The 26,008-nt window shown below is 41.2% G+C and overlaps 1 protein-coding gene across 2 annotated transcripts in view; it reads left to right on the top strand.

Moving 5' to 3' along the window:
- The window catches only part of syde2 (synapse defective 1, Rho GTPase, homolog 2 (C. elegans)), a 39,766-nt gene extending 13,758 nt beyond the window's left edge, over positions 1–26,008 (top strand). The window contains exons 3-7 of one of the 2 annotated variants that reach the window (XM_088927966.1): positions 5,059–6,164; positions 11,635–11,761; positions 18,890–19,071; positions 20,158–20,389; positions 23,456–26,008. In XM_088927966.1, coding sequence (XP_088784092.1) covers positions 5,059–6,164; positions 11,635–11,761; positions 18,890–19,071; positions 20,158–20,389; positions 23,456–24,000 — 2,192 coding nt within the window. In that variant the 3' untranslated portion in view covers positions 24,001–26,008. Of the gene's footprint in view, positions 1–5,058; positions 6,165–11,634; positions 11,762–18,889; positions 19,072–20,157; positions 20,390–22,909; positions 23,435–23,455 lie in introns of those variants that run through there. The other variant, XM_088927967.1, reaches the window with a different exon arrangement.

Genomic DNA, 26,008 nt, shown 5'->3' with positions numbered 1-26,008 from the left:
TCTGCAGTTACATCAGGGTGACTTTTCTTCCTTTGTGTTTTTCAAAACCGTGAGGAATTTCCTGAAAAAAGCAGTAAGGAGATAAACCTTGGTGCCTCCACTGTCCATGTATTCTGACATAGGACCGGTACAGCAGAAGAACACTGCAGGAACTCTGTGTTTCCCTGGATTCAGCCCAAGGCCTTGAAGCTTTCATTAGTTTTCTTCTCCCTGCAAAGATAAACTGATAGTGTGGCATGGGATGTTCCTTTTTACTGTTTACAGACACAAAGTTCTGTCACACAGGTATAAGTGCAGGTACATGATTAAGCGTGTTCCTGTAACCACATAAATTAACTAATTACATCTTATTTGTAATTTATACACAGTCTACAATAGACTTTTTTTAAAAAAAAGACCTTTAACATCTTCTTACTTAATAGGAAAGCTTATCACTTGATAGCAAAATTGCATTAGTAATGTATGCGGCTGAAATGAACATCTGTGGAACAAGAATGAGCAAGGGAACTCATCACATGACTGCTTCATTCGAAGCGTATCCATGTGACAGAAAACCTGAAAATAGAAAACAAAGGGGATCCTGAGTGTGGCCCAGCTTTTGTATGAGCGTCTGGCTTCTCTTAATGAGTCACAAGATTCCTCTTTGTGTGCCAGAGCCCTGGGAATGAGAAGACAAGTGAGGAATCTGATCCAGCCTGTTGGGCACATTGCTAATACAGAACTTCCGTGGGTCTCCGTGTTTTTCAATATGGGATGCCAGCAAACCAAAGTGCCTGAGGAAAGCAACCGTGCTCTGGATCACCTGCCTGTTAAACCCAATAGAATATTTGAAGCCACAGTCACTAGGCTCTGTTACCTGCTGTCACTTGTACATGAGAGCACTGACTGTTCAGTAACTGTCTGGATCTACTGGGCCTGTACTGTGAGAAAAGGGTCCTTTCCCTTGCATATGTTCCGCACACTGACAGCTTAGGGACAAATATCTTTGCATGTTTTTGATGCTGCATTTGATGTACTTTTATGGCTTTGAACCAGTAAGACATAGTTGTACATAATAATTTGATTAGGGAGTGGAGTCAGGATGCCACTGGTTGCTCTAGTTACAGAACGCTTGGCAGGAGGGATGGGATTTGGCTTTGTAGCACAAAAAAATTAGGCTCTGGCAACTGTCCATCTTCAAATAGCGTACCCTGCATTCATTAGCAGGTTTTGTATCCATTGTAATGAAACACCTCCGCTTCTGTTATCTTTGGAGGTGTTCAATACTGATTGGTTTGAATAGGACAAAAAGAGAACAAAAACAGCAGATGACCAGTACAGTTAGGAAGATTAATACAGTAGTTTAAATTCTGATACAGTAATAAAAAGGTTATTGACTACTTTTACCATTGATGCTTCAAGCCTGTGTAATTGGTCCTGACAGTTCTTTGGGGTTTTCTTTTTGGGCAATTTAAGAAGCGTGGTAACTGTGTCCTTTTAGAACAAACTCTTTTAAATGCTTGCTGTAGATCTGTAAGTTGTCTTAAAAAGTGTATCAGATTCAAAGACCTTCATTGTATTTAGGAGTTAAGTGCCAGATGCTGCCGGAAATAATGCTGCAGTAGGGTTCAACAGAAGAATGGTACTAGTCCACAGTCGGGGAAGTTGGTGAAATGGAAGAATAGCCAGTTGTGAGCTGACTCTTCAAAATCTTGTCACTGTGGCAGGACTGGGTTCAATTTCGTAGGTACTGTAAAACTGTAGTTGGTGCCTTCTTTCTTCGAAGTCTCTAAAACAATCAGAGCTTCTCATTAATCACACACTGATAGCAAACAATTTTCATGAGTGGCACTGTCTTATTAAGAGCAATCAGAAGCTGTTAATTGCTGCCAGTGTTTTGTGAAAATGTTGCAGGCCAGGTGCCCGAAGGTTCAGGGAGTGTGCAGTGATCTTCTCTTCCAGGCTGTGGAGTGCAGAGGCTCTGACAATGTAGGTTTGCCCTGGGGATCCAGTTATATGCCCAGTCCCAGAGCTGGGGGGGGGGGGGGGTCAGGCATCTCAAATGGGGCAAGGATCAGCATGCCATCCTGTTTCCCTGCATGAATTTCCAAAACAAGATTCATATTATTTCTGCTTCACGTGTTTGCTAAAGTCACCTCCTACTGCTTGAGGGAATACTGTTTGTTTGTCAGACATAAAGATTGGCAAAGGTTGGTTTATAGAAGTAAGTTGTCCCATATCTTTGGACTAACCCTAACCTTATCACACATTCAGAAATGTTTTTGAAGAAGATGGTTTGTTTGCCTAAATAAGGAAAGAAGAACAAGTGTAAGAGCTGTGCAAAGGTGTATATAGCACACAATATTCTTGTGTCCTATTTAATCTGTTAAAAGCAGTATGTTTGTGTCTGCTTCTTGATGTGTATATATATATATTAATCGTAGAAGTCTAATTAATAAAAGCCTTGCTGATAATGTGAAAGGACTGTATGTCACTGTGGGGAAAAAAAGCATTTGCTCAATTAATAATACTTTCACCTTTGTGCAGTTTGTGCACTCAAGACATATTTATAGACCTGTGAAAGAACCTTTTTCTTCTTTTTAGTAGAGAACATAGAAATTCGCTCTGTTTCTGTGGAGCTCTTGCCTGAGTATCTTTTGCTACAACATAACCTGTCATATATGAGGGAAATGCAGGATTCCATGAATACACCCAAATCAGGCCCTTGCTTGCTACACTACGTATATGCCTGATATCCTTCCCTTAAAACACTAGCCTTGATATTCCAACCCACAGAGCCCTCCTGAGTAAATCCCATGGCGTATCTCATTGTTGTGAGACCCTGGGGTTCAGTGTAGATGGGGAAGTGTGGAAACGGCTTCCTCACTCTTATTACATGTTGGGAGTTATTGGCAGGAAGAGTAAAAAAAAAGAAGGGATTAATAGAACAAGGTCTAAACATGGCTCTGTTTATTAAGGAATGTTGCAGGACAGCCCACTGGCAGGGCTGTGCTGTGATTTGCAGCACAAGGGGAGTCTTTGTCCCATCTGTCAGGGCTCACAGCTCCAGCTCCTGTTGTGCCAGAAGAGCACAGCAGGCAGGCAGCAAATAGAGCTGCCCTGTCTGGAGTTTGTGCCTCTTATCTTTGGTGCTTCTGTTAGCTGTGCTACTGTGTTAAAAAAGAGAGTAAGTCTAATCACTGAATAACATCTGCATATGTGAACTTGAAAATTGCCAATATGTTGAATCCACAAGATTTGTGATTTGTAGCAAAAAGAAAATAAACTGGGTTTGTTGCACTTCATTTTTCCTTAAGAAAATAAAGTGTAAAGACCAACTGTTGATACGTAACTTTATTTATTTGCAAATTTAGGTAGCCAGTTATTTTTATTCCATACCCCTCCAGTTGAGCATTGCCAGGTGTCTTGTCCTCTTGGATCACAGTGATGGCTCTACCGCTGAAACCCTGGCTGCTGGGAGCTCTGCAGTGATGTGCCGTCTGGGAGAGAGGCACACCACTCGCCCACATCTCTGCGAGCCTTCAGGCCCCTGGGAAATGGCAGGAGTTGCTTATTTGCTGTGAGCCAAGAAACCCTGGCCGACAAAACCCAATCCTACACCTGGCAGCGATGCAGCAGTTCTGTGATCCTGCAGGGGCTCCCAGTCAGCTAGTGACCCAGGCTGAAGTGTGACAATGGAGCATAGAGCTGAGCCAGTGAAGTCCCTGCTCTTCCGTACAGAAGTGTTGAGCCCTAGTCCTGTCATCCCAGCCTCCACTAGAGTCCAGTTCCTTCTGTTTACAAGGAAGCCTGTGCCTCTCACTTCTTTTCTTATCTAGACCTTTATTTTTTTCTTTTTTCCCCACTTTCCCTTTAGTTCTTCCAGAAGGTTTGAAGGAACTGTCTTGTGAATCAAAACTTTTTGTCTTCTTATATAACAGGATGAATAATGCGTTTCAGTGGTGGTTTAATATTAAATCATGTACCTGTAGCACTGCTTTATTCTGGTGTGACTCTACGACTTTTTCCCTTCTGGAAGGATTAGTGTGTATTTATGTGATGAGTCGATGCCACAATTTGGGTACATTTCACAGGAGCAAGAGCCGTTTCCAACCTGTGCTCACTGTGAGCATGTTTAATCATATCTGCGCTCATTTGCGGTGTCTGAATTTAGGAATAGGGAAAAATGTATTTAAACATGAAATCTCATGTATGGTGCTGATAGAAAAAAAAATCCTTTTTAGGTTTTGATGGCTGCACTGCAGTAGTAGTTCCTGTTAAACAACTTGTGTATCTTGTCATGCTGTGGCATACTGTTTGCATATGTGTACTCTGAAGATGAGTATTTCTATGGACATAGATTGTTTTAATCTGTTCAATTTCCACCACAAGAAGATAATGATTTGCCTGGTTCAAAGGTAAGAAATACACACCAAAACTGCGTGTTCTGATGAAATGATATTGATTTGTATTTTGTTCAGATTTGCTCCTCTTGTTGTTATGCATATATTTGCCTTTATGATTTCTGACAAGCTATGCAGTTATCTTCTTTTAAAAATTTTTAGTATAAAATACAGGTTCACCAGTGTAATTTTGGTGAACTCCAGTATGGAACACAGACTGATGTTTTGTAAAATGTAATACCAAGTCGAACAGAGTTACAATGTTCTTACATTCTTATTAATGAAATCTGCACTAATCTAGTTTGCTCTGTTTTTAATTTAATAAAAACAAACTCTTGTGATTCAATACCCTGTAAGAAGTGTGATCATTGCTTAATTGACTGTTCAGAGTTTTTATTATGTCATGCTTTGAGAAGGGAAGATATCAAATTTTGCTTTTTAAATGTTTTAATGCACAAAAATGGACTATGGATGTGAGGACTTCAAAGCCTGATTTTCAAAAATGACTGGGTTAAAAAATATGGCTCAGTACATTAAAAAACTTGCAAATGTATAGCATTGAAACTTGCTTTGTTGATGTACTACAGCCTTCAAGAATGGTGATTGTAGGCATTTGTTTTGCCAGTGCTCTGTGCATCTTAGTTGTGACACATCTGCTCGCCTCTGTGTTTTCCAGATCTGATCGACTCACCAAACACAGGCTGCTCTCCCCCTTCCAGCCCCAACCCCTCAAAGAAGGGCAGCTCCATCAACTGGTCCTTTCCAGACAAAATCAAGTCTCCCGGAACTGTGCGGAAGCTCTCCCTGAAGATGAAGAAGTTGCCAGAGCTCAGCAGGAAGCTGAGCGTGAAGGGGGCTCCGAGCAGCAGCGTCCAGCCCGAGCAGCAGCCCTCGTCCCCAAAGAGCAGTGGGAGCAGCAGTGGGGCCGAGTCCAGCCAGAGGCGCCGCCCCCACCCTTCTCCTGGGGCGGGCGCTGCGGCCAGCAGGAACGTCATCTCCCGTTACCACCTGGACAGCAGCGTGTCCACCCAGCAGAGCTTCAGCAAGAAGAAGAGCAGCCGGCGCTCCAAATCGGCCAGCAAGGGCGGCTACCTCAGCGACGGGGACTCCCCCGAGCTGGTCGCAAAATCGGGCAAGCACAATGCCGAGAAGGCTGGCAAGGGGAAGGAAGCCCCAGTGAGCTGCACACAGAGACTCCCTGGCACAGAGATCGACATCGACGCTTTCCGGCACTACAGCTTTGTGGACCAGCCCAAGTGCTCACACTACATCTCCGGGCTGATGAGCGTGCATTTCTACGGCGCGGAGGACCTCAAGCCACCCCGCATTGACTCCCGGGATGTGTACTGCGCTATCCAGGTGGACTCAGTCAACAAGGCCCGCACTGCACTCCTGACCTGCAGGACCACCTTCCTTGACATGGACCACACCTTCAACATTGAGCTGGAGAACGCCCAGCACCTGAAGCTGGTGGTGTTCAGCTGGGATCCCGCTCCCCGGAGGAACAAGGTTTGCTGTCACGGGACGGTGGTCCTCCCCACGCTCTTCCGCGTCACCAAGACCCACCAGCTGGCCGTGAAGCTAGAGCCCCGGGGCTTGATCTACGTGAAGCTGACCCTGATGGAGCAGTGGGAGAACTCCTTGGACAGCCCCGAAGGTGACCATGACCCTGTGGTGTTTGGCGTGGAGGCCTGGAGGGTGGTGGAACGCGAGAACGCTGGGCTCATGGTGCCCCTACTGATGGAGAAGTGCATTACTGAGATCGAGAAGAGAGGCTGCCAGGTAAAGAGTTCTCATTTCTTTATTTTGACAGGGTTGGCATTTGAGTTATCCTGGGTGTTTTAAGGCATATCTCAAAGCATTTTGGTTAAAATTGCAGTTTTTATTTTTACAAAGCCAGCACAAACATTGCTGTTCTTTTTTGTTAAATTCTAACCAACTGTATTTAATCAAAAATCTTCGATCATGTTATGTGTTGTTAGATTTGCACTTTCAAAGCTTTAATCTTAATGATAGATCATTTTCTTCTGGAACAAAGAGCTTTGAAGATCTCTGTGTTATTGTGTGTATCTATGACCGGTTCAAACCCTCATTTAGGGTGTGACACAGGACACTGTTTTGCAAACATTAGCCCCATGTGCTGCCAAAACAACAGAAGATTTTCCATTGTTTCAGAGACAAAGCTGCTAACTGCTTATTCCACTGAGAAATGTTTTCTTCTCATTTAAACTTGACCTCTTCCTAGCAAGAACTGTACAGTTAAAATATAGGTTTTGTCTTCCTTCTACAAGACTGGACTTGTTACTACCCATCTTAAGTACCTATCTTCTTGTCATCTGTCCCACACATGAAGAAGCTCTTTGTGTCCTAGGATAGGCTCTCCAGGTTAACTCAGGGACATTTGGCAGATCCTTGCAGTGCCAGCGTAGTTTGCGTGTTGCTATTCTGTAGTCTGCACCACCTGTGACATTTGTTTTTCTTCAGGCTTGGCAGTCTGACAGGTCCAGCCAATTTTGACTCTTTGTGTTGATTCAATAACGGCAATCCCCAAGACTATGACATTGAATTGCCTGCGTCACTTTCTTCTGTAAAAAAAGTGTTTTTTAGTGATTAGATTTGTTATTGTCGGGTTTTGGTGATGTTTAGACAACAGGGAGTATTGACATCCCTACCCTAATCCAGTTAGACCTATTACATAACACTAGCTTTGCCTATATTAGTCTATTTAGAATTAATTAGTTGCTTTAAACATCACTTCATTCTAATTAAGGCTAATTTTCTTTTTGCTTATCCTCCAGTATCAAAATAACTAAATGATTTATTCCTTTGCTCATTTTTCTCATTGTCCTGTTAGATCTACATTTACTTATAGCCTCACTCGGAGATTCAGACTGTTCAGAACAGCCCTAGACCATCCAGAAACAATGTGAAACAGCTGGAAAGCTTTTCAGATAGCTCCAGGCATTCCTGATAGGCTGTATAAAGCTATTTAAGCTATGAGCTAGATGCTAGAAGGCCTTGTCTAGCAGGCCACAGTTCCATGTGCAGTTAATTCTAGGAGCTCATCCAGCTCTTTCTTGAAAGAAACCAGTATACAGTATTGTCTTCAGCAATGTGACTGGGTTGTTCCATATGCCTGGAACACTGTATAATGACATCCTCCTGTTCTTGGTTTTAAATAACCTTCCATGTAGTTTCACTTCATTGGACACTTTAAGACAGTGGTTCTGAAGAGCTCGGAGTAGCTCCAGACAAAAAAAAATATTTTTGCACTCATAATAAGCCAGTGCCATTTTCTTTTACTTCTGTGATCTTTATCTGCATTGCATTCTGGAATAAGATAACCGTGAGGGAGTAATCAACTTAACTGATATCTAAGGGCAGTTACTAAAGTGGTTTATTCCCTGAGCCTTCAGGACACGGGGGTGAGGACTGCATTTCACCTTTGATTGATCTAGGAGGAGTTCTGTAATGTTATTGATGTTGTAAATTAAAGTGTCAGCTGCACTTTGCAGAGCCACTGATGAATTAGCTGGCTTTTGCTGCAGTGTTGATGTATAGTGCCTTTGTTTAAATGAAGGGGAGAAATTTGTTCTGCTGTTGAGATAATTATGTTGAACAATTTTGACGGAGAAATTGCTTCAGAATTTGTTGTCTCTTGGGCATGTTTCTCCTGCCAAACAGAAGGACTGTGACATCTCATTGACTTGGAACATGTTTCTTTCTATTGTTTTTTAACAGTATTCCATCTAATTAGAACGCAGATATTTTTTTCTGTTTTCCTTTCCCGCTGAAACATACTTTTGGAAATGGAATGTGTCGGTTTGCACAGTGACCTGGTGCCGATGTGCTGCCTCATACTTTTATACTCTTGAAGCCACTGCCACTGGAGCAAGACTCTGCCCCTGCGTTACTTAATTAGAGTCGGGACGCCAGCAATAAAACTGTCTGGCCAGGGTTCATATACTCTCCTTCATGGCATTGCTGCGGGCTGCTTTTAGTCTATAAAGCAAATTTATCAGCTGCAAGCTGATGGCCTATCCTTTAATCCTGAGAGCTCTTAGTATTAATTAGAAGAGCATGGAGCCCTGGAAGCTGAAGACAAAGTGGAGGACAGACGTGGGATGTTATTAAAACCACAGGAGCCCTGGTTTCCTCACGTCAGTGTCGGAGCCAGGAGGGGATTTCGGGGCTGATCAGGAGGAATTTATAGGTTGTGTCACAAAGGAATGTAAGTGAAACTTATGACATTTATTTAAAGATAATGGGTTTTGGAACTGTGGACAAAAATCTAAATTTCATTTTTTAAAAATCACATTTCCCTGCGTAGAAAGCTCTTTGTGTCGGCATAGCAGTCAGTGCTGAAAGGATGCCACAGGCTTTTGCGGATCATGGGTGCGTTAACTCATCAAACAATTTAATGATGAAAAAACATGCTAGGCAGATGTTTGTTATGTTTAAAAAAAGTTGTGCATCAGTACTAAGGATAAGGTTTAACACCTAGCTGTTGTTGTGCCAATTATTATCATTTAATTTTCTTACAACTTGCCTGCAGAAGTCTCTCATATTAATTTTATAAGGCCAATAATGAATTTATCAGATATATTCTTCTTGTGACTGGAAACGTGATAGTTCATGGTTCATTTTATTAGCTAGTGGCGATTGTGAGGTTTTTTCTCTTCCCACCATGGAGGCTACCTGTGTTCAGAGACCAGTCTAGCATTTTCAGACTAGACAGGAGAAACTCCTAAAGATGGACCAGAACTTGGAACCATTTGCTCAACCAAGATGGCAGCCTGGCCCAAGTGGTCACAAACCCTTTCAAAACCTTCTTATGACCTTATTCACCAATTGCAGTAAACCTAGTCAATTTCATCAGCAAACAAAGCCTTTTCCGGTTTAGACCTGCATATTTGTCATTTCTTTTTTCATGCCTGCATGGGTCATAAACCTCTATGAGAAACGTGATCTGTCACGCACAAGCTGCTCCAAGTCAAAAGCGGTTTGGTCAATTAATCTGTATAGATATAATTCTCATACAAGAGGAATTTGCTAACTTTGTTGACCCTTTTTGAAACACTGGGATCATTTGTTATCTTTTGCTGAGTTTGCCTGGTCCATTCTCATTGTAAGTATAATTTTATGAACTTGCCTCGCCAATCTTTTTTATACTATTATTCAGATTTGGGCGGCATTTACTGGTTTGCTCCTTCAATGATAATAGTGCGTTGGTCATGCCAAGGGATTGTATGTTCAGAGGAGATCAGCACCGAGTGGATCTGTTGGAATAAAAAGTGCAGGTTTCAGTGCACTTCTCCACAGTGTGACATGCTTGGTTGAAAGTTTATCAATCCTTGCATTCTGGTTAAGTTATTGAATAAAAAGGCTTTCTTCAGTCTAGATATACTTGTAGCTGCACCACTTCAGGAAGTAGGAGTTCAGCACAGGAAATGTTTCTTTGTTCTTAATTATTGCAGCGTTGGGCGATTATTTCCTCTGGATGATACAGATTGCTTGCAGCCTCACAGATGCATTATGAAAGCACAACACGGATGCACCTGTATGCTGCAGAGCAAGTGGAACATTTTCTGCAGAAAGCAATTCTACACATCTACTTAAAGATGTGTGGTCATTAAATTCCTTGGCTACTTTTATGCAAAACCTGCATGTTAGGGCTTCTATGTAGCTGTGCTTATACATTGGTTTTATTTTCTTGAGCAATATTTAATCTTTAACTTGTTCTCATTCAGAAGTGTCTATGTATAGAAATACAGACTTAAATGTTTATTTCACAGTACTACTGTAAATATGTTGTTACTTCTCCAAATGAATTTCTGAAAACTTTTTGCTACAACTCTGAATTGATAGACACTTCCAAGTTATAAAATGAAAAAGAAGCAGACTAACAAACTACTTTTGTTTCTCTTTTATCACAATTGAGGTTTACTGTGATGCTCTAAAGCTCCAGCTTCTGTGCCAGTCAAGCCCTGAGGGCAGCCACCTCAGTACAAACATTTTCAGCCAGGAAAAGTATAAACAGACGTGTTCAACCTGGAAAGATTGAGTTTCCATTATTGCCATAGCAGTATAATCCATTCTGACTTGCTTTCAGCTGAGCTTGAACTTGCTAACTCATTTCGACACTTAAAAGGTTAAATCCACTGACTATTTTTCCTTTAGGACCTCCTTATTTTTTCACCTTTGAAGATACCACAGGCTGGCCCTAATAAACACAACCAAGGCCTGAGCCCCAGCAGGACAGCAGTAAGCTTCTTGTCATGTAGTACATCTCAGAATAAAAGCAGATAAGACTCCTAAAATAAACAGAACTCCTGCTTGATTGCATGAACTCCTGGCTCACAGAACTTGGCATCACTAGCTTGGCACAATAAAGTAAATAGATCAGCTTTGTTTTCACCTGATGTTCTGTTAAATTGTGTGCCCTTCTGAAGTCAAGGACTTGCTTGTGGAGAATAAGCCTATGCTGTTATATATTTCTAAAAGAAAAACTGCTTGTTCTTTGTCACAGTCTCAATAAAGCTATGATAGAGACCACACTGGTTGAATATATGTAAACAACATAACCTTTAAACTGTCTTCCTGATGTTTGTATATTATTCTATATTTTAATGCAGCATGACGTACTGTTTATATTTTAAGTTGTTCTTTCTGAAATTAAACTCGGGTTTTGCAAGAACCCCATCATTTTTTGAATGATAAATATGATAATGTTTCAGGTTATGTGTACATTTGAAATAAGTTAGTTAGGAATTATTAGTGTTGCTTATTATCATTCAAGTGAACTAAAAACTACAACATTCGGGAATTTATTTCATTACAGTGAGTGTTTGACGAATTATTATAGCAAGACCTCTATGCTGCATAAAACCTTTAACTGTTTAAAATAAACTATTAGGTAAAAAAAATCATGCTTATATGCAAGATAAATTTAATTAGACTATAAATTTAAATGTTATGTAAAAAAAGCAATTTATTTACGGATGTCTATAGGTCTTATGAACTAGGTCACGTGTCTTCTGCCTTGCTAAAGAGCTTTTCTTTGCACGCTAGTGTTGGGTGTCCAGCTGCACCACCCCTCTCAGGTGTGAGCAGAACGGATGAGCTTTGTCGGTGGTGCAAGCAGGACAGAGAAATGGGTCAGTCCCTCTTTTGTCTGCAAAAAAGCCCAGTGCTTTTGCTAGTTCTGCCGCCTCGGTGCCCTGGAGTGAACCATTTGTTTCTGCGTTGCCAGGTTGTGGGTCTGTACCGCCTGTGTGGCTCGGCGGCAGTGAAGAAGGAGCTGCGCGAGGCCTTCGAGAGGGACAGCAAGGGGGTGGAGCTCTCCGAGAGCCAGTACCCAGACATCAATGTCATCACAGGTACTGTCTACTGTCCCCAGCCTTGTGCAAACAGGACACGCTTGGCACTCAAGTCAGTCCCCCTGCAGAAAATCCCTTGAAATAAAACTTTTAAATCCTCTTCCTGTCATCATCATAATGAACTTTGAAAGCAATCATCTCAAAGTGCTTTGATGAACGTCTCATAATTCTTAAACTTTCATCAAAGGGACAGTTTTCAGACGTTTCACATGTTTGTGTTCCTGTCTTGGCCAGGATGTCCCACTGACGCTCATTCGATTATTTATGATAACAGATTTACATTGTGGGGATATTAATACATCTGTTAGTGAAGAGTTACTTTTTCCCTGACAGAAGAGGAAGGCTATGGTGGCCAACAGAGGCCTGGGCTTATTGTTTTTGGGAAAAGGCCCACAATGCAGTTTTGCATCATGTCTGCTTAAATCCACATGACTTGGCGTGTCAGGGTAAAGCACACAGTTAACAGTTGAGCAGGCCAGGAAAAAAGAGTGAGCGCCAAAGTGGATTGTTGGGTTTTGCTTGCTGTCCAAATTTGTTCTGTGGGGTGGGTGAGTCCTGCAGAGAGCTGGGGAGAGGTGGAGATTAGAAGACACAGCAGTTAACAAGCAGGAGAAACTGAAAGGTGAAGGGTGAGCACTGGTGTGACAAGACTAATTTAAGAAGAACAGGAAGTGAAAAGGAATTATCCCAAATCTAACAGCTGTCACGAGCAGCCATTCTGGGGACATTATTGTGAAGAAGTGCTGTTATTTCTCACCTATCATCAAATACTGAAATATGATGGATTTAGAACAAGTGATTTAATAAGTGTATGGATTTATTGAAGCGCCATAATTGTGACAGCTGTGTGCTTTTAAACCTCTTTGTAAGTTCCTTGATATTTGTTTTTAATAGTGTTCTTAATGAACAGAAATGAATGTTACTATCTCAGTCATGACCTTTCTTAATCCGATCACTGCTCAGGGCTGGCTTGACGTAGGCTTCATTTAATTGGCCTGAAGTTTGGGTTTCTCTGTTACACTAGTTGATTTGCTGGCAATCCAGTTTTCATGTGAGGAGAGGGAGTGGGCTAATTCAGAGTGATGTACTCTAGGGCACATAAGGACTTGATTTTGCCCTCAGGGTTGCTTGTGCTGTCTAATTGATCAGTCAAACTTCTGTATCGCTACAAGATACAGAAGATATACAAATTTAAGTATAGTAGTTAAGAGGTATGATGAGTATTTTTTATGGTTTCATTGTGCAAACACTTTCCTGGGATTTTTTCACTAAAATAGTTAGGAGAATGTGTTTACAAATATCTTTAATAATGTAAACATTACTTTTTTATTCAGGTTTTCTATTCAGGAGTGAAAGAAGGTTCAGTTTATTCTGCCTGTCAGTGTAGGACATTCCCTCAAGCCCCATGATGCATCTGATTGTTTTCTTCTGGACAGATTCCAGAGCAGAGATACATAATATGGTGACTAAAATTTTACACAATATTCTAAATGAGCTTATAAACCCATTATACAGTTTTAATAGAACATCTCTTGATTTAAATTCTATACTTTAAGTTATATATTCTAACATTTAGTATGCCTTTTTAATTGCTCTTGAACATTGTCTTGAGATGTAAAGATGTAACTTACTGAACAGATGTGCACATAACATCACATTGGTTCTTCTTAGATGTTGTTCTAAGGTTGCAGGTGCAGCATGAAGCAGGCTTGGAACCTTCCCCTCATAGTGAGACCTGGCTGTTCTGCACAGGGGGAGAGAGTATCGTCATGCTGTCGCTTAAACATTCCTTTCATCTGAAAGTTCTGCAAAAAGTCCTTCAGGATTTCCAGTCTTACAGAAGCATGTACTGTATGTTTGGTTTTGAGGGATAATTTAGGTCATTACGAGCTGGTCCCTCATAAATGAGCTTAGTTTGAAAACCCAGAAAGCATCTCTGTTGTACATAGGAGTGTAGAGAAGGGTATTTTTATTAAATTGCAAATGTTATTTTGAAATGATATGATGTACATATTCATTAGGTAATGCTTAACTGTAGTAAGCAGTAACTATTCTGAAAGTGCTGTCTTTGATGCTTGTCTCGCCTAGTCCTACTTATGCAGGTACAAGCTGCAGTTCTGTGAACTGTTATAAGATCACGATGTCACTAATTTTCTCTAACAGACTACAGGGCACAAAACACTCCTTAAACATATTTCTGGCATGCAAACAGATGTAGTTGCTACACCTGGTAGTAATTGCACAGGCATTATATATAGGGTCTTATCAGTGTTTGAATATAGGCCAACAGCAAAATAAACCTCAGCAATAAATTCTAAATAGTGCAGAAATAAAGAGCTGCTGTGAAACAGCCTAGAAGCATTTTATTGTGACGAGAAGCTGAATGTGTTTTGGCTTGAGTAGTGTTTTCCAAGGCATATATCTGGAAGAGGGGCTAGGTGAAGGATATATTCCAGGTCTTGCTCATCCTCAGTGAGCATTACAAGTCATTTTGGGATCAATTAGGTACAGTTGCTTGTAGATCAAAGTTGCATGTAGGGAGGATACCAGTTTTTCTGCTCAAGGATCATCATTCTCATGGTCACTGGTTTATACCAGTACATCCTTGCATTTGCTTCCTGCTCTGTAAGCAGCTGACAGAGTCTATCTCAAAATGAGATAAACACAATCTTTGGCCTAAGAAAGATCTTGTACAGCCACAGCAAATGTAGGAAAGTATTCTCTACCTTTCATTAAGAACAGGACAAAACAAAGCTGATATAGTATTTAATTAGACAAGTCTACAAAGAAGATTCCTGGGAACTTTAAATGGTTTAAACCTGTTTTTATATAAAAGACAGTTGTAAGGACTGAGCTTAATAGTATTATTGATGCGTTCACCCTTTCAAAATAAACCTAAATACAAATGAATATAGTATTTTGTTTTTTACTTTAATCCCCTTTATAGTAGAAATCTGCAGCCGTGCTTATAGGTAATCGGATTTACTGTGAATATGTGGAGCTCCTGCAGGAAGCCCACCAGGGTGACCAGGTGGTTAAACACCTGCAGGAAGCCCACCTTGCTGTGTTGCTCCAGGCAGGGTAACCAGGCTGTTATTACAACCTTCCTACTTGCCATTGCAAACAAAAGGCTAATCACCCTCTGAAACAGAGTCAACACACAGCTGAATTAATCTAAGCTAATGATTTACTTTCACATAAAGACACCTTTCTCTACAGACCAGGTCACATAAGCAGAGGGGCTTTTGTGTTTATATTAAAGCCAACTGTTGTCATAATTACAGATGGAGACACCTAATGAAATAATGGGGAAAAGCAGTGCATCATGCTATAACTTAAAGAAACATACATTTTCAAGCACTTTTGGAGGGTTCTACCCAAGTCCCTGCCTGCTTATTTTAACAGTGTGAGTGATCTTGAAGTAAACCAAGGAGAAACTATAGTGATGCCTCCAAATGTTGGATATCCAACAGTTATAAACAGCAGGAGTATGTCTTATGGGCCTCAAATCATCAGCAAGCAAAAAGCAATGGCTGTCGGATAGTCATCAGGTTTCAGTCAATTTTATTCCTATATAGCATCTTTCAACTGAAAATTCTTACATTCGGAGTGTAAGGAAAAATGTATAAATTATGACATCAAAAGAAAGAATTACATCAGGAATTTAAGGCTATTGTGAACACGTAAATCTTGAGGCAAGATTTGAAAACGTCAGCAGAATGTTCATTTTTAATATGGCCATGAACAGTATATCCAAAACAAGAGGCTACTGCTGAAAGGGCTTGGACGATGTTGATGTTTCCACAGACACTCCATAATGACACATATTCATTATTTTTGTACCAAGTCTGGATTTATTTTGTCCGTTGGTATCTGAGCAGAAGCAGTTTGTGTGATGGGTTGCATTTCTCAAAGGGATTTATAACCCGTCACGGGAATCAACTTTTCAACAACATTTTTAAAACCAGTTGTTGTCCCAGCCACGTCGTGAGGGTCTGATTTGGCTCTGTGATGCGAGTGATTAGTGCAGCTCATTTGCTCATGTTTGCTGTTATTAACCAGACACTGCGGTGATCGGGAGAGCCTAGAGCCTCCTGGAGTTTCAGTTTTGGAAATAACACGATGCATAAACAACATAAAGATACATTACATAGCTGCAGTAAAACAAAAAAACAAACCAAAGCACTGATATCCAGAAATTAAGGTTTGTTTTTTACAAAACTAAAAACTGTCAAATGTCAAATCTTGCTGGTAAGTCCTAGGCTGCTTCTTGGATTCATTTGAAAGCTGATACACAAGAACAAAGGAACACCCTCAACACTTTTACAAGTTCTGATCATATGAAATCATGTTTAAACCTACATGAGGTTTTTTTTTTAATGAAAAGATTTTTAACCATGTTTATCATTTGAACACATGTCTCTGTAGTTGGCATTCACTATCTGTCAGGAGAGAATCCTCCGGTGTGAGATGGCCTTGGGAGCAGCCTTGGGTCAACTTATAGCCCTGGGCTGGTGTTTAGTTAGCTTACTGGGTTGTTTTCTCTTGCACGAAAGTCAGGTTATCTTGCTACTCATCCTGCACATCACCAGCGATTTACAATAAAGTTTCATATTCTTTAAGAAGCACAGGCTGAAGGTCTTTTGTGCTTTCTGACATGTTTGAACAGCTGTGCAGTCTTGAGCAACCATGTGCTGCATTGTTCCCATACTGCTGCCGAGCTGAGACACCAGTAAACAATGTGTTTTCCTGATTCAAGCCCCTGAAATAAGGAAACACTTATATAAAATGTAAAGTAACAAATGTACTTACTATTTCCTCCAGAGAAAGTTTAAAGTAGATGTCTGTAACAAGTTACATTACATCTTCAAGCAAATTAGATTAAAGAATGGCTTTCCTCAGTGATCAGGCTAAGCAGAAGATGAGGGCTGCTGTTCTCCAGCAATGCATTGATGCATAGTCTCTGGTTGTTTCTAATCTTTCATGGCATTTACGTCCTTCACTTCATTGTAAGGTGATTATGGAGATAATGCTAAGAAGTTTAAGGGGGACAGATTTATCTGATAAGCTCTTAGCTTCCACTGCCCTTGGCATGGGATGAAAGTCTTTTTTTTACTGCTGTCTTTACTCCTAGAAGGGGTGGTGCCTAGTTAGAGCATTGCTTAATAATCCTGACGACTCTCGATTTAACAGCTAGTCAGGCACTTGGCAACCAGAGGATCTCCACGGGTGCCCTGAGATGGCAACGACATTCTAAACAGGTCAGGATGTTTAAAGCTGAATGTAAAAAAGAAATGTGTTGAGTCAACTCATCTGGACCTTTAAGACATTTCCTCTATGTGTTGCATCTTTGCAGCACTGCCTGTTTTCTTAACCCAAAACCACAGATGTCTGTCAAATAAAATTTCAGAGGGCATTTCGACAGTGCAGGGATATTTAGACTCATTGCTTAAAAAATGATTACCTTGCTTTTCTTTCCTACTAAAGGAGAGACATGCCCATCATTTTACACTGATTTCTGATTGGCTGGGCTCAGGTATGATATGTGATGTGGCCAGACACCATCATCATATTTGAGCAAGACCTCGTCAACTTCTGGATAACAGGAAGAAAAAACAGTAACAGGGTTTGGAGTCGGCTTCTAATATCTAATGTAGTCGTGAATAACAAATAGAGTAAATCCACTTAGATTTGATTTGTCTTTCAGATCTCAATCAGAATGGTGTTAAGTAGTAAAAGCTGCATGCACAGCATCGGTGTCCACTTTTAATAGCTATTCCCTTGTCAGCTGTAGCTAAACTTTTCCCTGACCTCACAGTGCCTGTTTCAGAGCAACCATGGTAATGTTGTTTGATGGCTTCTAGGTAGAATATCTCAAATTTAGCTTGCCTCAGTGTCCAGTGTTTCTTTCACAAGCAGGCCCTTAATAGTGAATCATGCCAAAAATTACAGTTGAGAATGCTAAATAATTGTTTGTTTCTGAAACTCCAAAGGATATTGAAACAGTTATGTGGTAAGGATTGTAAGTGCCTGAATGTACTCTGCAGGATCCTTTCAGAAGCATCTCATAGAACAACAAAACTGCGAAGGTCAGCCATAGTTTAATTATTGATGGTCCTGGAATCAGTCCAAGTACTTGGGTCAGGCATCTTTGATCCAGGTCTTGTATTTGAAGCTCATGTTTGCAGTGTTGTGAATAACTTTTTTCATGTTATTAATATTACACATATCCTTTCATTTCTTTCCCAGTCTGAATCAGAGAAGCTCATGCATTCTGTTGTGTTTATCAGGCTTGATTATTGTATTGGAGTGCTTGCAGGGGTATCCAGAAATGTTCTTAACAGGTTGCAGCATGCTCAGAACTCAGCTGCTTGGATATTAACTAAAACAAAAAGGAGGTTATATCACCATTACCTGCATTATCTTCATTGCTCTCACTCCCTGTGCATTTCAGGATTTTGTTGCTGCTTACCTTTCAGAGCTTGAACTGTGTGGCTCCTGACTGCATCTGAGAGCAGTTAACTCCCTAATGTTTTAGTGAGGTCTCTCACTGATTGAGATTCAGTCTTGGGCTTCTTTCAGTTTCCCAAATAAGGCTCAGTGCACAGGGAGGCCTTGCTTTCTGTCCTTGGAATTTTTTCCATCTCATATTGGTTCTTTCAAGTCAGTCAGCAGTTTCAAACCCCATCTAAAATCTGACTTTTTTTGCTTTAGGTTTGATTCCAGATGGGCCAAATGGCCTGTTTTTGTTTGTAAATTTTTGTTGTCTCATTTGGTTTAGTTTACTGTCTTACTTTGTGTTTCTGTTCTATTGAGAAATGCTTTGAGATGATGCATCTGGAAAGGTGCTAAATAAATATTTATTAACAGATTCTAAGAAGTGTTGCAAAGGACCAGAGGTCATTAAGCCCATCTAGCTTATGTGGTTGTGATCCACATACTGTGGGGGAAAAAAGGATTGATAAGGAGTATTTATTAAGCATTATTCTCAATCTTAAGACATGTTTTCGTGTCTTTTGTGTAAAACTCAGTTCCTTGTGCAGAAGCTGTTATGGGTGATCCCCAGACTGTGTTGGCACTCATGCCATCCAGAATCATGGGTTCATTTTTGGGGTTTTTGTCTTCAAGGTGTCCTGAAGGACTATCTGAGGGAGCTTCCCTGTCCCCTGATAACAAAGCAGCTGTATGAAGCAGTGCTGGAGTCCATGGCAAAGAGGCCTCTGCGGATGGGTGCGCGGGGGTGTGAGAATGACCCCAGTGACTCTGAGCTCACGGTTGGCCTCCTAGACTGTTTGCCAGATGTGGAAAAGGTAAAAACCCTTTTGTCCTACTGTGGGGAGGGTTTGACAGCTCAGTAGAAAAATACATATCTGATGTCTTTCTCTCTCTTGAACCAAGGCCCAGGGCATCACCTGAGTTGACTGTATTAAGTGGATCAGCTAACTTTTTATAGAGAAACTGCCTGTAGGCAATTAGGGTCTTAATTATAGGCAGGAGCTCAAACCACAGAAGGAATTTGCCACACTAAGCTCTTCATACCATTACTGAATTGTACTATTCCAAAGTACCTGTCAGGTGGCTTGAAGGGTAGGATTGAGAGACATTGGAAAAACTTAAATGCTGCCATCAAAAATACTCTGAATTTTGATATTATGCAAAAGCCAAAAAGGATTTGTAATTATTTTGTGATCATGGCAAGGGTGTTAGTTCCTGTACAAGAACTAAAAACATGATCAAGTCCATCTGTGTGCAAGAATAAAAAGATTTTATTTTTTCCATTTGGGATTTTTCAGTACAGTAACAGTGTAGCATGTCCTGGCTCACACCCGGGTGGAACAGTGCGTGTGGAGAGCCGCACTGCAGGCTGTCCTGTAAGGTGTTGCTGGATTGGATGCTTGTGTGCAGGCGCGTTTCCTTGTGGAGCTGTGTTCTGTGGTGCATCATTGTTTTCTGCTCCTTGACATTCCTGAAATACCAGCAGTTCTCACGGCCTGTTTTGGACTGAGGGGATGCAGGTGCTGCCAGACTAAGAGGCTCTTGTCTCGGACTGGCCTGTAGTGCCACAGCAAAGACATGCCGGCAGGCTGGGCTGATTGGCACAGCTCCCTTCCTGCTGCGGCAGCTGCACTGCAGAGGATGTTCATGCTGAGCCCTGTAACACTTTACCTAATCAATTCTTACAAAAAAGGCAAGGCAAACACTGAACTTCTGAACTGTCTGGACTTGTATCACACATCCTAAAAAAAGGCAAACATGATTCCTGTGAGAAAGGACTCCTTTTCATTTTTTCTATACATTTTAAAAATCTTCTGGTACTCAAATATTTTTGTAATGGCAGTACATTACAGTTTTTCCTCACTGGCTGTAACCTTTTCATTTTTTAATGGACATCCTAGGCTACTCTGAAGATGTTGTTGGATCACCTGAAGCTGGTGGCATCATGCCAGGAGGTGAACAAGATGACATGCCAGAACCTGGCAGTCTGTTTTGGGCCTGTCCTGCTCAGCCAGCGCCAGGAGGCCTCTAGTCACAGCAACCGGGTCTTCATTGACTCAGAGGAGCTGGCCAGTGCCCTGGACTTCAAGAAGCACATCGAGGTGCTGCACTACCTCCTCCAGCTCTGGCCAGGTATGATCCTTCACACACCCGCTCTGCAGATTGCAGACTTTTATACTCACAGTGTGCCTTGGAGTTGAGCACAGTACACAATGTACAATAGCACTGCTGGAGTTTGTAGGAGAGGTAAATGCCCAAGACCACTGCAGTTTGTCATTCTGTGTCTAGTGGATGCAAACTGCTGGATCACAATTTTCTGTTTAAGTTTGCTCCTTGTTTACTGCAAACTTTATTGTGTTCAGGAAGACCTTAAAGGGAGATGAAAGTCAAAACTAAAGTTTTGTGATTAGCTTTTTGATGTTAGAGCACATAAATAAAAAAAAAAGTTTGATGCATGTGTGTGTTAAATGTTATCTGGTGAAAAAATCTGTGTTTTGATTTTGACATTCATAGATCAAAGGTCCCAGATTGGAAGAAGTAGTTCGAAAATGGATGGATAAATTAAGTTGCAAAAGGGCAAATTACAAATTGGAAACTAAGTAGATGACTTGGCTGTGTGCGTGTTCTCCACAAGGAGAGAGTAGAAGTAGCAGTTGTCTGTGTGTTTCCTGTACACTGTATTAGGCTTAGAGCATTAATAAGCCACCTTTGTATATAGCACCAAATTTCATGTCTTCTCAAGGCTCAGTATGGGAACTGTGCCAGAAGCTGTTTGCTTCTCTTCTAACCTGGAAGGTGTTTTACAGTATGTGAGGTGCTTTTGGCAAAGCTTCAAACCTAATAACGTTGTGGACATCTGTAGAGAATCCTAGCATAAACCTTTACATTTTTCTCTGAACTTCTAACTGTTTTGGTCCCAGTTAGAAAGGTTCCTCTTCACACTGGGGAAAAAAAGGGGATATGTCGCTTTTCTCCGGTTTCAGTCAGGGGTATATTTGGGGAGCAAACTGAAAAATGACACGCAGTCCTGTTAGTAGGCAGGATAATATTCGCTCTTCAGCCACTGTTGATGTATACTGCAGTTAGGTCTGCGTCTGTGTTGACGGTTTCTGCACCAGTAATGTCAGGAGTATCTTTGGTGCTCTGGAGAAGGAGAACCACACAGGCCCTCTTTTCATTACACCATGACAAAGAATTACATTTTTTAAAAAGAAATCCTAATTTAAACAGGACATCCATTTGTTATTGTAATTTTGTTGTTTTCCAAAATGACTTTGGATGTCATCAGAGGTTTGTCTTGATTTCAGGTCATGTATGTCTTTCAGAACATTCCTTGAGTAATGATTTGGCACTGTGATCTTTTCACCCAGTCCTGTGTGCAGGGGCAGCAGTCCTGAGCATCAAATCCACTCACATTAGGTGACCTGTATTCTGGTAACACCAGGGCTGGTCTGTTACAAAGTACCTCATCTGTATCAAAGGGAAATCTTTCATTATGGATTTGCTATGGTGACCACTAAGAAATCTGGTACCTTGAGGCAGATGATCGTGTAAGGTTCCTGTTTGTGAGCAGGAATGATCTGAATTATGAGAATTATCACTACCTGTCCTCTTCCCAAATTCCAGAACGATAAATAAGGTCTAGCGCTTGGTATGAGTGCTGCACTCCCCTGAAAACAATCTGCACTTCTTTACAATGCCCACAGTCATTTAAACTTGTACAAAAGAGATCTGGTGAAATAATTCAGTGAAAGCATTTGACAAACACATTTTTCAGTCTAGCCTGTATCAGATAACTTTAATCTCCATTTGCTGTTTGGGTTTGCATTAATGATTGACTTGTCATGTGATGGAAGAGTGAATTATTTATTTTCAGTGTAACTGTAGACAGTGAAAGGAAACCAGACCCGCTTGGTCTCCGTAGCGCTCAGTGAAGTCGGAGCTCTGGTTTCCTCGGTGTGCTGGGGCTGCTTGAGGAGGCACGTGAGGGGAAGGATATTTTTAGCCTGGCCTGCCCATGCTGCCATGTGAACTGCTGGGTGATCATTACCCTGTGTGCCAGGGTTAGCAGCCACTGGAGAGAGCAGCCTGTAATTCAGACTTGGCAAGCGTGGTAGGATCTTAATGCCCCCTCATGGAGTTAGTTAGCTTTGCCTTTTACAACAGGTTTATTCAAGTTGTCCTTATTGAATGGTATTTTAAAACAGAACTGTTTTTTCATGCCATTGGTTAAATCTTTCCTTGATACAAGGATCAATTTTCCAGTTGAGTTTAATTGCTCAGATTGATCCTATTTTATTTTGTGTCTGTTTACATCATAACTATCATCAAGGTCAGAACATCCATGATATTTTAGAGACCTAATTAAGGAGCGAACACACGCAGAAGATGTACACTAGTGGTTTGTTCTGAGAATCCCAGAGGGAACGGTGCTTCCAGAGACAGATGTTGGGGCAAAGAAACTGCTGTGTCTCTGTAAGCTCTTCCTTTTGCATGGATTCAAGCATAACTTGGGAGATGCAGCACTGTGTGTTAACATGTCTGCCATTCCAGAGAATCTTCATCCACCAAGAGGATCACCATTTTTATGTTGAATGTTTTGCTAAAAGTATCAGCTTTCATTCAAAACATTTTCTGTACCATTCACTGTAGGAAACGGCTAAAGATGGCGGAAAGCGTTAGTTACTTCCAGGGTGTAAAGCAGAGTACAGGTAAATGGGACATGGCTTTGTCTGAATGTTCATGCAGAAATCAAACTAGCAGCAAAGAAAATCTTAAGAACTGGAATGGATTTGTGATGTGGTGGCTTTGCTGCATTGCTTTCTTTGCAAAGGACTTTTTGTGTTGGCATCAGTTCTCCCATGCCCGATTGTTATTAGAGCACCGCGAGGCTGGCATATAACCTTTAACACTGCAGTGCACCTCTGTGAGTGAGGACCATCTTTGGGTGGTTTACTCCACCTCTCCTGTTCTTCAGCACTTGAGCTTTATTGCAACATAAAGTGCAAAATTGTGACCTGTATGTAATGATAAGCGTATACATAAGCTGGTGCCCTCCCAAACAAAAATGTTGTGTGAAAAGGTCTTTACTGCATGCTTTTTCTGCATGGTTTGCAGATCTTTCATAACGAATGCCTGAAAGAGTAACGATTCCTGAACTGAGCACTTTCTCCTCTCTCTCCCACTCTTCTGTCACAGTGACGGACTCCCTTGCTGGCTCTCTCTTGTGCCCTGGGGAGAGCTCCTCTGACCGCTCTGCCAGCACTCAGTACCTGCGCAGGAGGCGGCAGCGGCCTCAGGCGCTCAATCTGAGCGAGGCGGAGATAGCCGGTGTGCTCAGGCCCAGACCGGGAAGGCTGGACAGCCCCAGCAACCGCTATGCAGGGGACTGGAGCAGCTGTGGGGAAAGCTACCTGAAGCCCCCGAAGGAGGATGCTGGGGGGGAGGCCGACTACGACGACGTGCCTTCGGAAGATGCCGAGAGCTCAGAGGAGGAGGAACAGAAGCAGGAGATAGAGCAGAGGGAAGAGGTAATCGGGCCTGGAGAGACTGCTAATCACAGTCTTTCACCCCCGGATCTCCCGGCTAAGCAACATACATACCAGGCATACATGAAAATCCAAGAGATCAGTCCTGGCCTGAGCCACCAGGTCAACCTCAAAGACCTCCAGGACAGCATTGACACTTTGATAGGCAACCTGGAGAGGGAGCTGAACAAGAACAAGCTGACTGTGGGTTACTGACAGACCGATTGAGTCACATTGTCACATCATGCTCTGCCTGCTGAGGCACAGGGCCCAGCCTTGGAGTCTCAGCCTGTGTGGATCTTTTTTCTGACTTTTTTTGAAAGTGCTGGATGCTGCACTTCTAGCTCCTAGAAGTCTCCAGGTGTCCATCTTGATTGGGTTGTTGGACCCATTGTAGGCATTCCATGACATTTTTTAACTTTTTGTTTTTTTCTGTTTTGTGTGGTGTTTTTCTTCTTATTAGAAGAATCGATTGACCCTTAGGGGTATAAAAGGTGCCTTATTTGTGTGAAGGTGGTACTTCAGACAGTATGGAGAGCTTTCTTTAGAGGTACTTTTAAAAATGTAAACCAATGCACTTACAAAGCAGGCTTGAGGAGGAAAGATGCATTAAAAGAGATGAAAGCCGTGATCTGAGATGGTCAGCAAGGACTTGGCTCCTTGAGTTTGATTTCGGGCTCTTTCTCTTTGAGGTAGCTGCCATTGCTGCTATACCAAGGGTGTGGTACTTCTAGATCATCAGCAGGAGACTGGACTCGCTTCATGTATAATTGACAACGAATAAACTATAATAATAAAAGAGACCCTTGGTCACAAATGGAAAGCATTCACTGGGTGCTGGAATGTATCCTGCTTTTTCTGAAGCTTTTTAATTGAAAATATTCTATTATATTAAAATAACTATAAATATATTAATTTGTTTCACAAGTGTGTGCAAATGCAAAGATCCATATGTTCTATTTTTCTAACCCCATGTATTTTTGATAATGTATGTACACATTTGCAATCTTAACTGTTGCACCAAGTCACGCAAGCAACAATACACAGCCTCCCCACCTGGGAAATCACTGATTAATAGAACATAAGTACCGTGAGGAGGACTTGTGAAGCTGTCCTGACTGAACAATCGTTGTTAACAGTGAACTGGGCCATATCCCTCTCTAGGGCTTCATCTGTTTGACTGCAGCCATTGGCTCTTGCTGTGTCTTAGACTCAAGTTTCTTGGCTAGTCAGTCATGTTGTTCTGTGGTGTTTACAGGCAGTGTCTTTCTTGGTGTTGTTAAAGCTGCCTTTACACATCTGTCTTGTAAATTTGACAACACTAATAATAATGAGATGTGGGAATTCTTAGTTTGCCAGTACAATAAGAAAATATATTTGGTTATTTTTATGATATCTGTACTATAAGTCTAGTCATTCTTGGTGTAAAAAATGTTTGAAAAACAAATGGAAAGTGATGTGGGGAAAGAAGGTAAAAGCTCATAAGCATATATATATTGTTTTGTAAAATTAACTTTTAAAAAATATTCTAAACTTTAATGATAAAGAATATGTATTTCTCCTGCTGCTTTTCTTTGGGTTGATCTCATCTGTTTTCTCATGGCAGCTGAACACAGAGATTTAAATTGGAATAATTGATGTGTGAATGAATCCTGGAAGAGGTCAGAGATGTTAGGCTTTGTTTGTGCTGGGCACAGATTTTACCAAATGTTTATAGGGTAATCCAAGTGCAGAACATTTCAGGGCATTGTAGAGCATTAGTCCACATGCCTGAGGGCGTTTATATATATATATACACACTTATATATGCAACAATGTTCATATTGGCTGTTTTTCTTGCTTCCTGAAAATTGAGCTAGCAAAGCTTTCACCTTCTGTTAGCCTCGAACCCAGAAGGAAAGGGATGTGCCTGATTCGGCCTAATTCTAATTCAGTTTGGCTGAATATTTCAGGATTTATAGGTGTAATATGAACTCAGTTCTTTTGTCTACTATTGCTAAGAACATTCCTCACGGCTACTTAATAAAAAAAGAAGACAAACTTCATTTTATATATATATATGTGTGCGTGTAAATATATATATGGTGTTGATAGTGTTTTCTTTTTACTGTATCTGTAACAGAAATTAAAATGTGATGAGGTATCACTAAACATTAAAATATCACTTTGTACTGATTTGAATACATTTGTATTGTCATATTAAAATATATATATTTTACAAATG

Source organism: Atractosteus spatula, chromosome 11 (genome assembly GCF_055471065.1).
Source record: "Atractosteus spatula isolate fAtrSpa1 chromosome 11, fAtrSpa1.hap1, whole genome shotgun sequence".
In the NCBI taxonomy this organism is placed as follows: domain Eukaryota; kingdom Metazoa; phylum Chordata; class Actinopteri; order Semionotiformes; family Lepisosteidae; genus Atractosteus; species Atractosteus spatula.
Note: the sequence above shows the minus strand (reverse complement) of the source record. Positions and strands in the feature narration are given on the sequence as shown.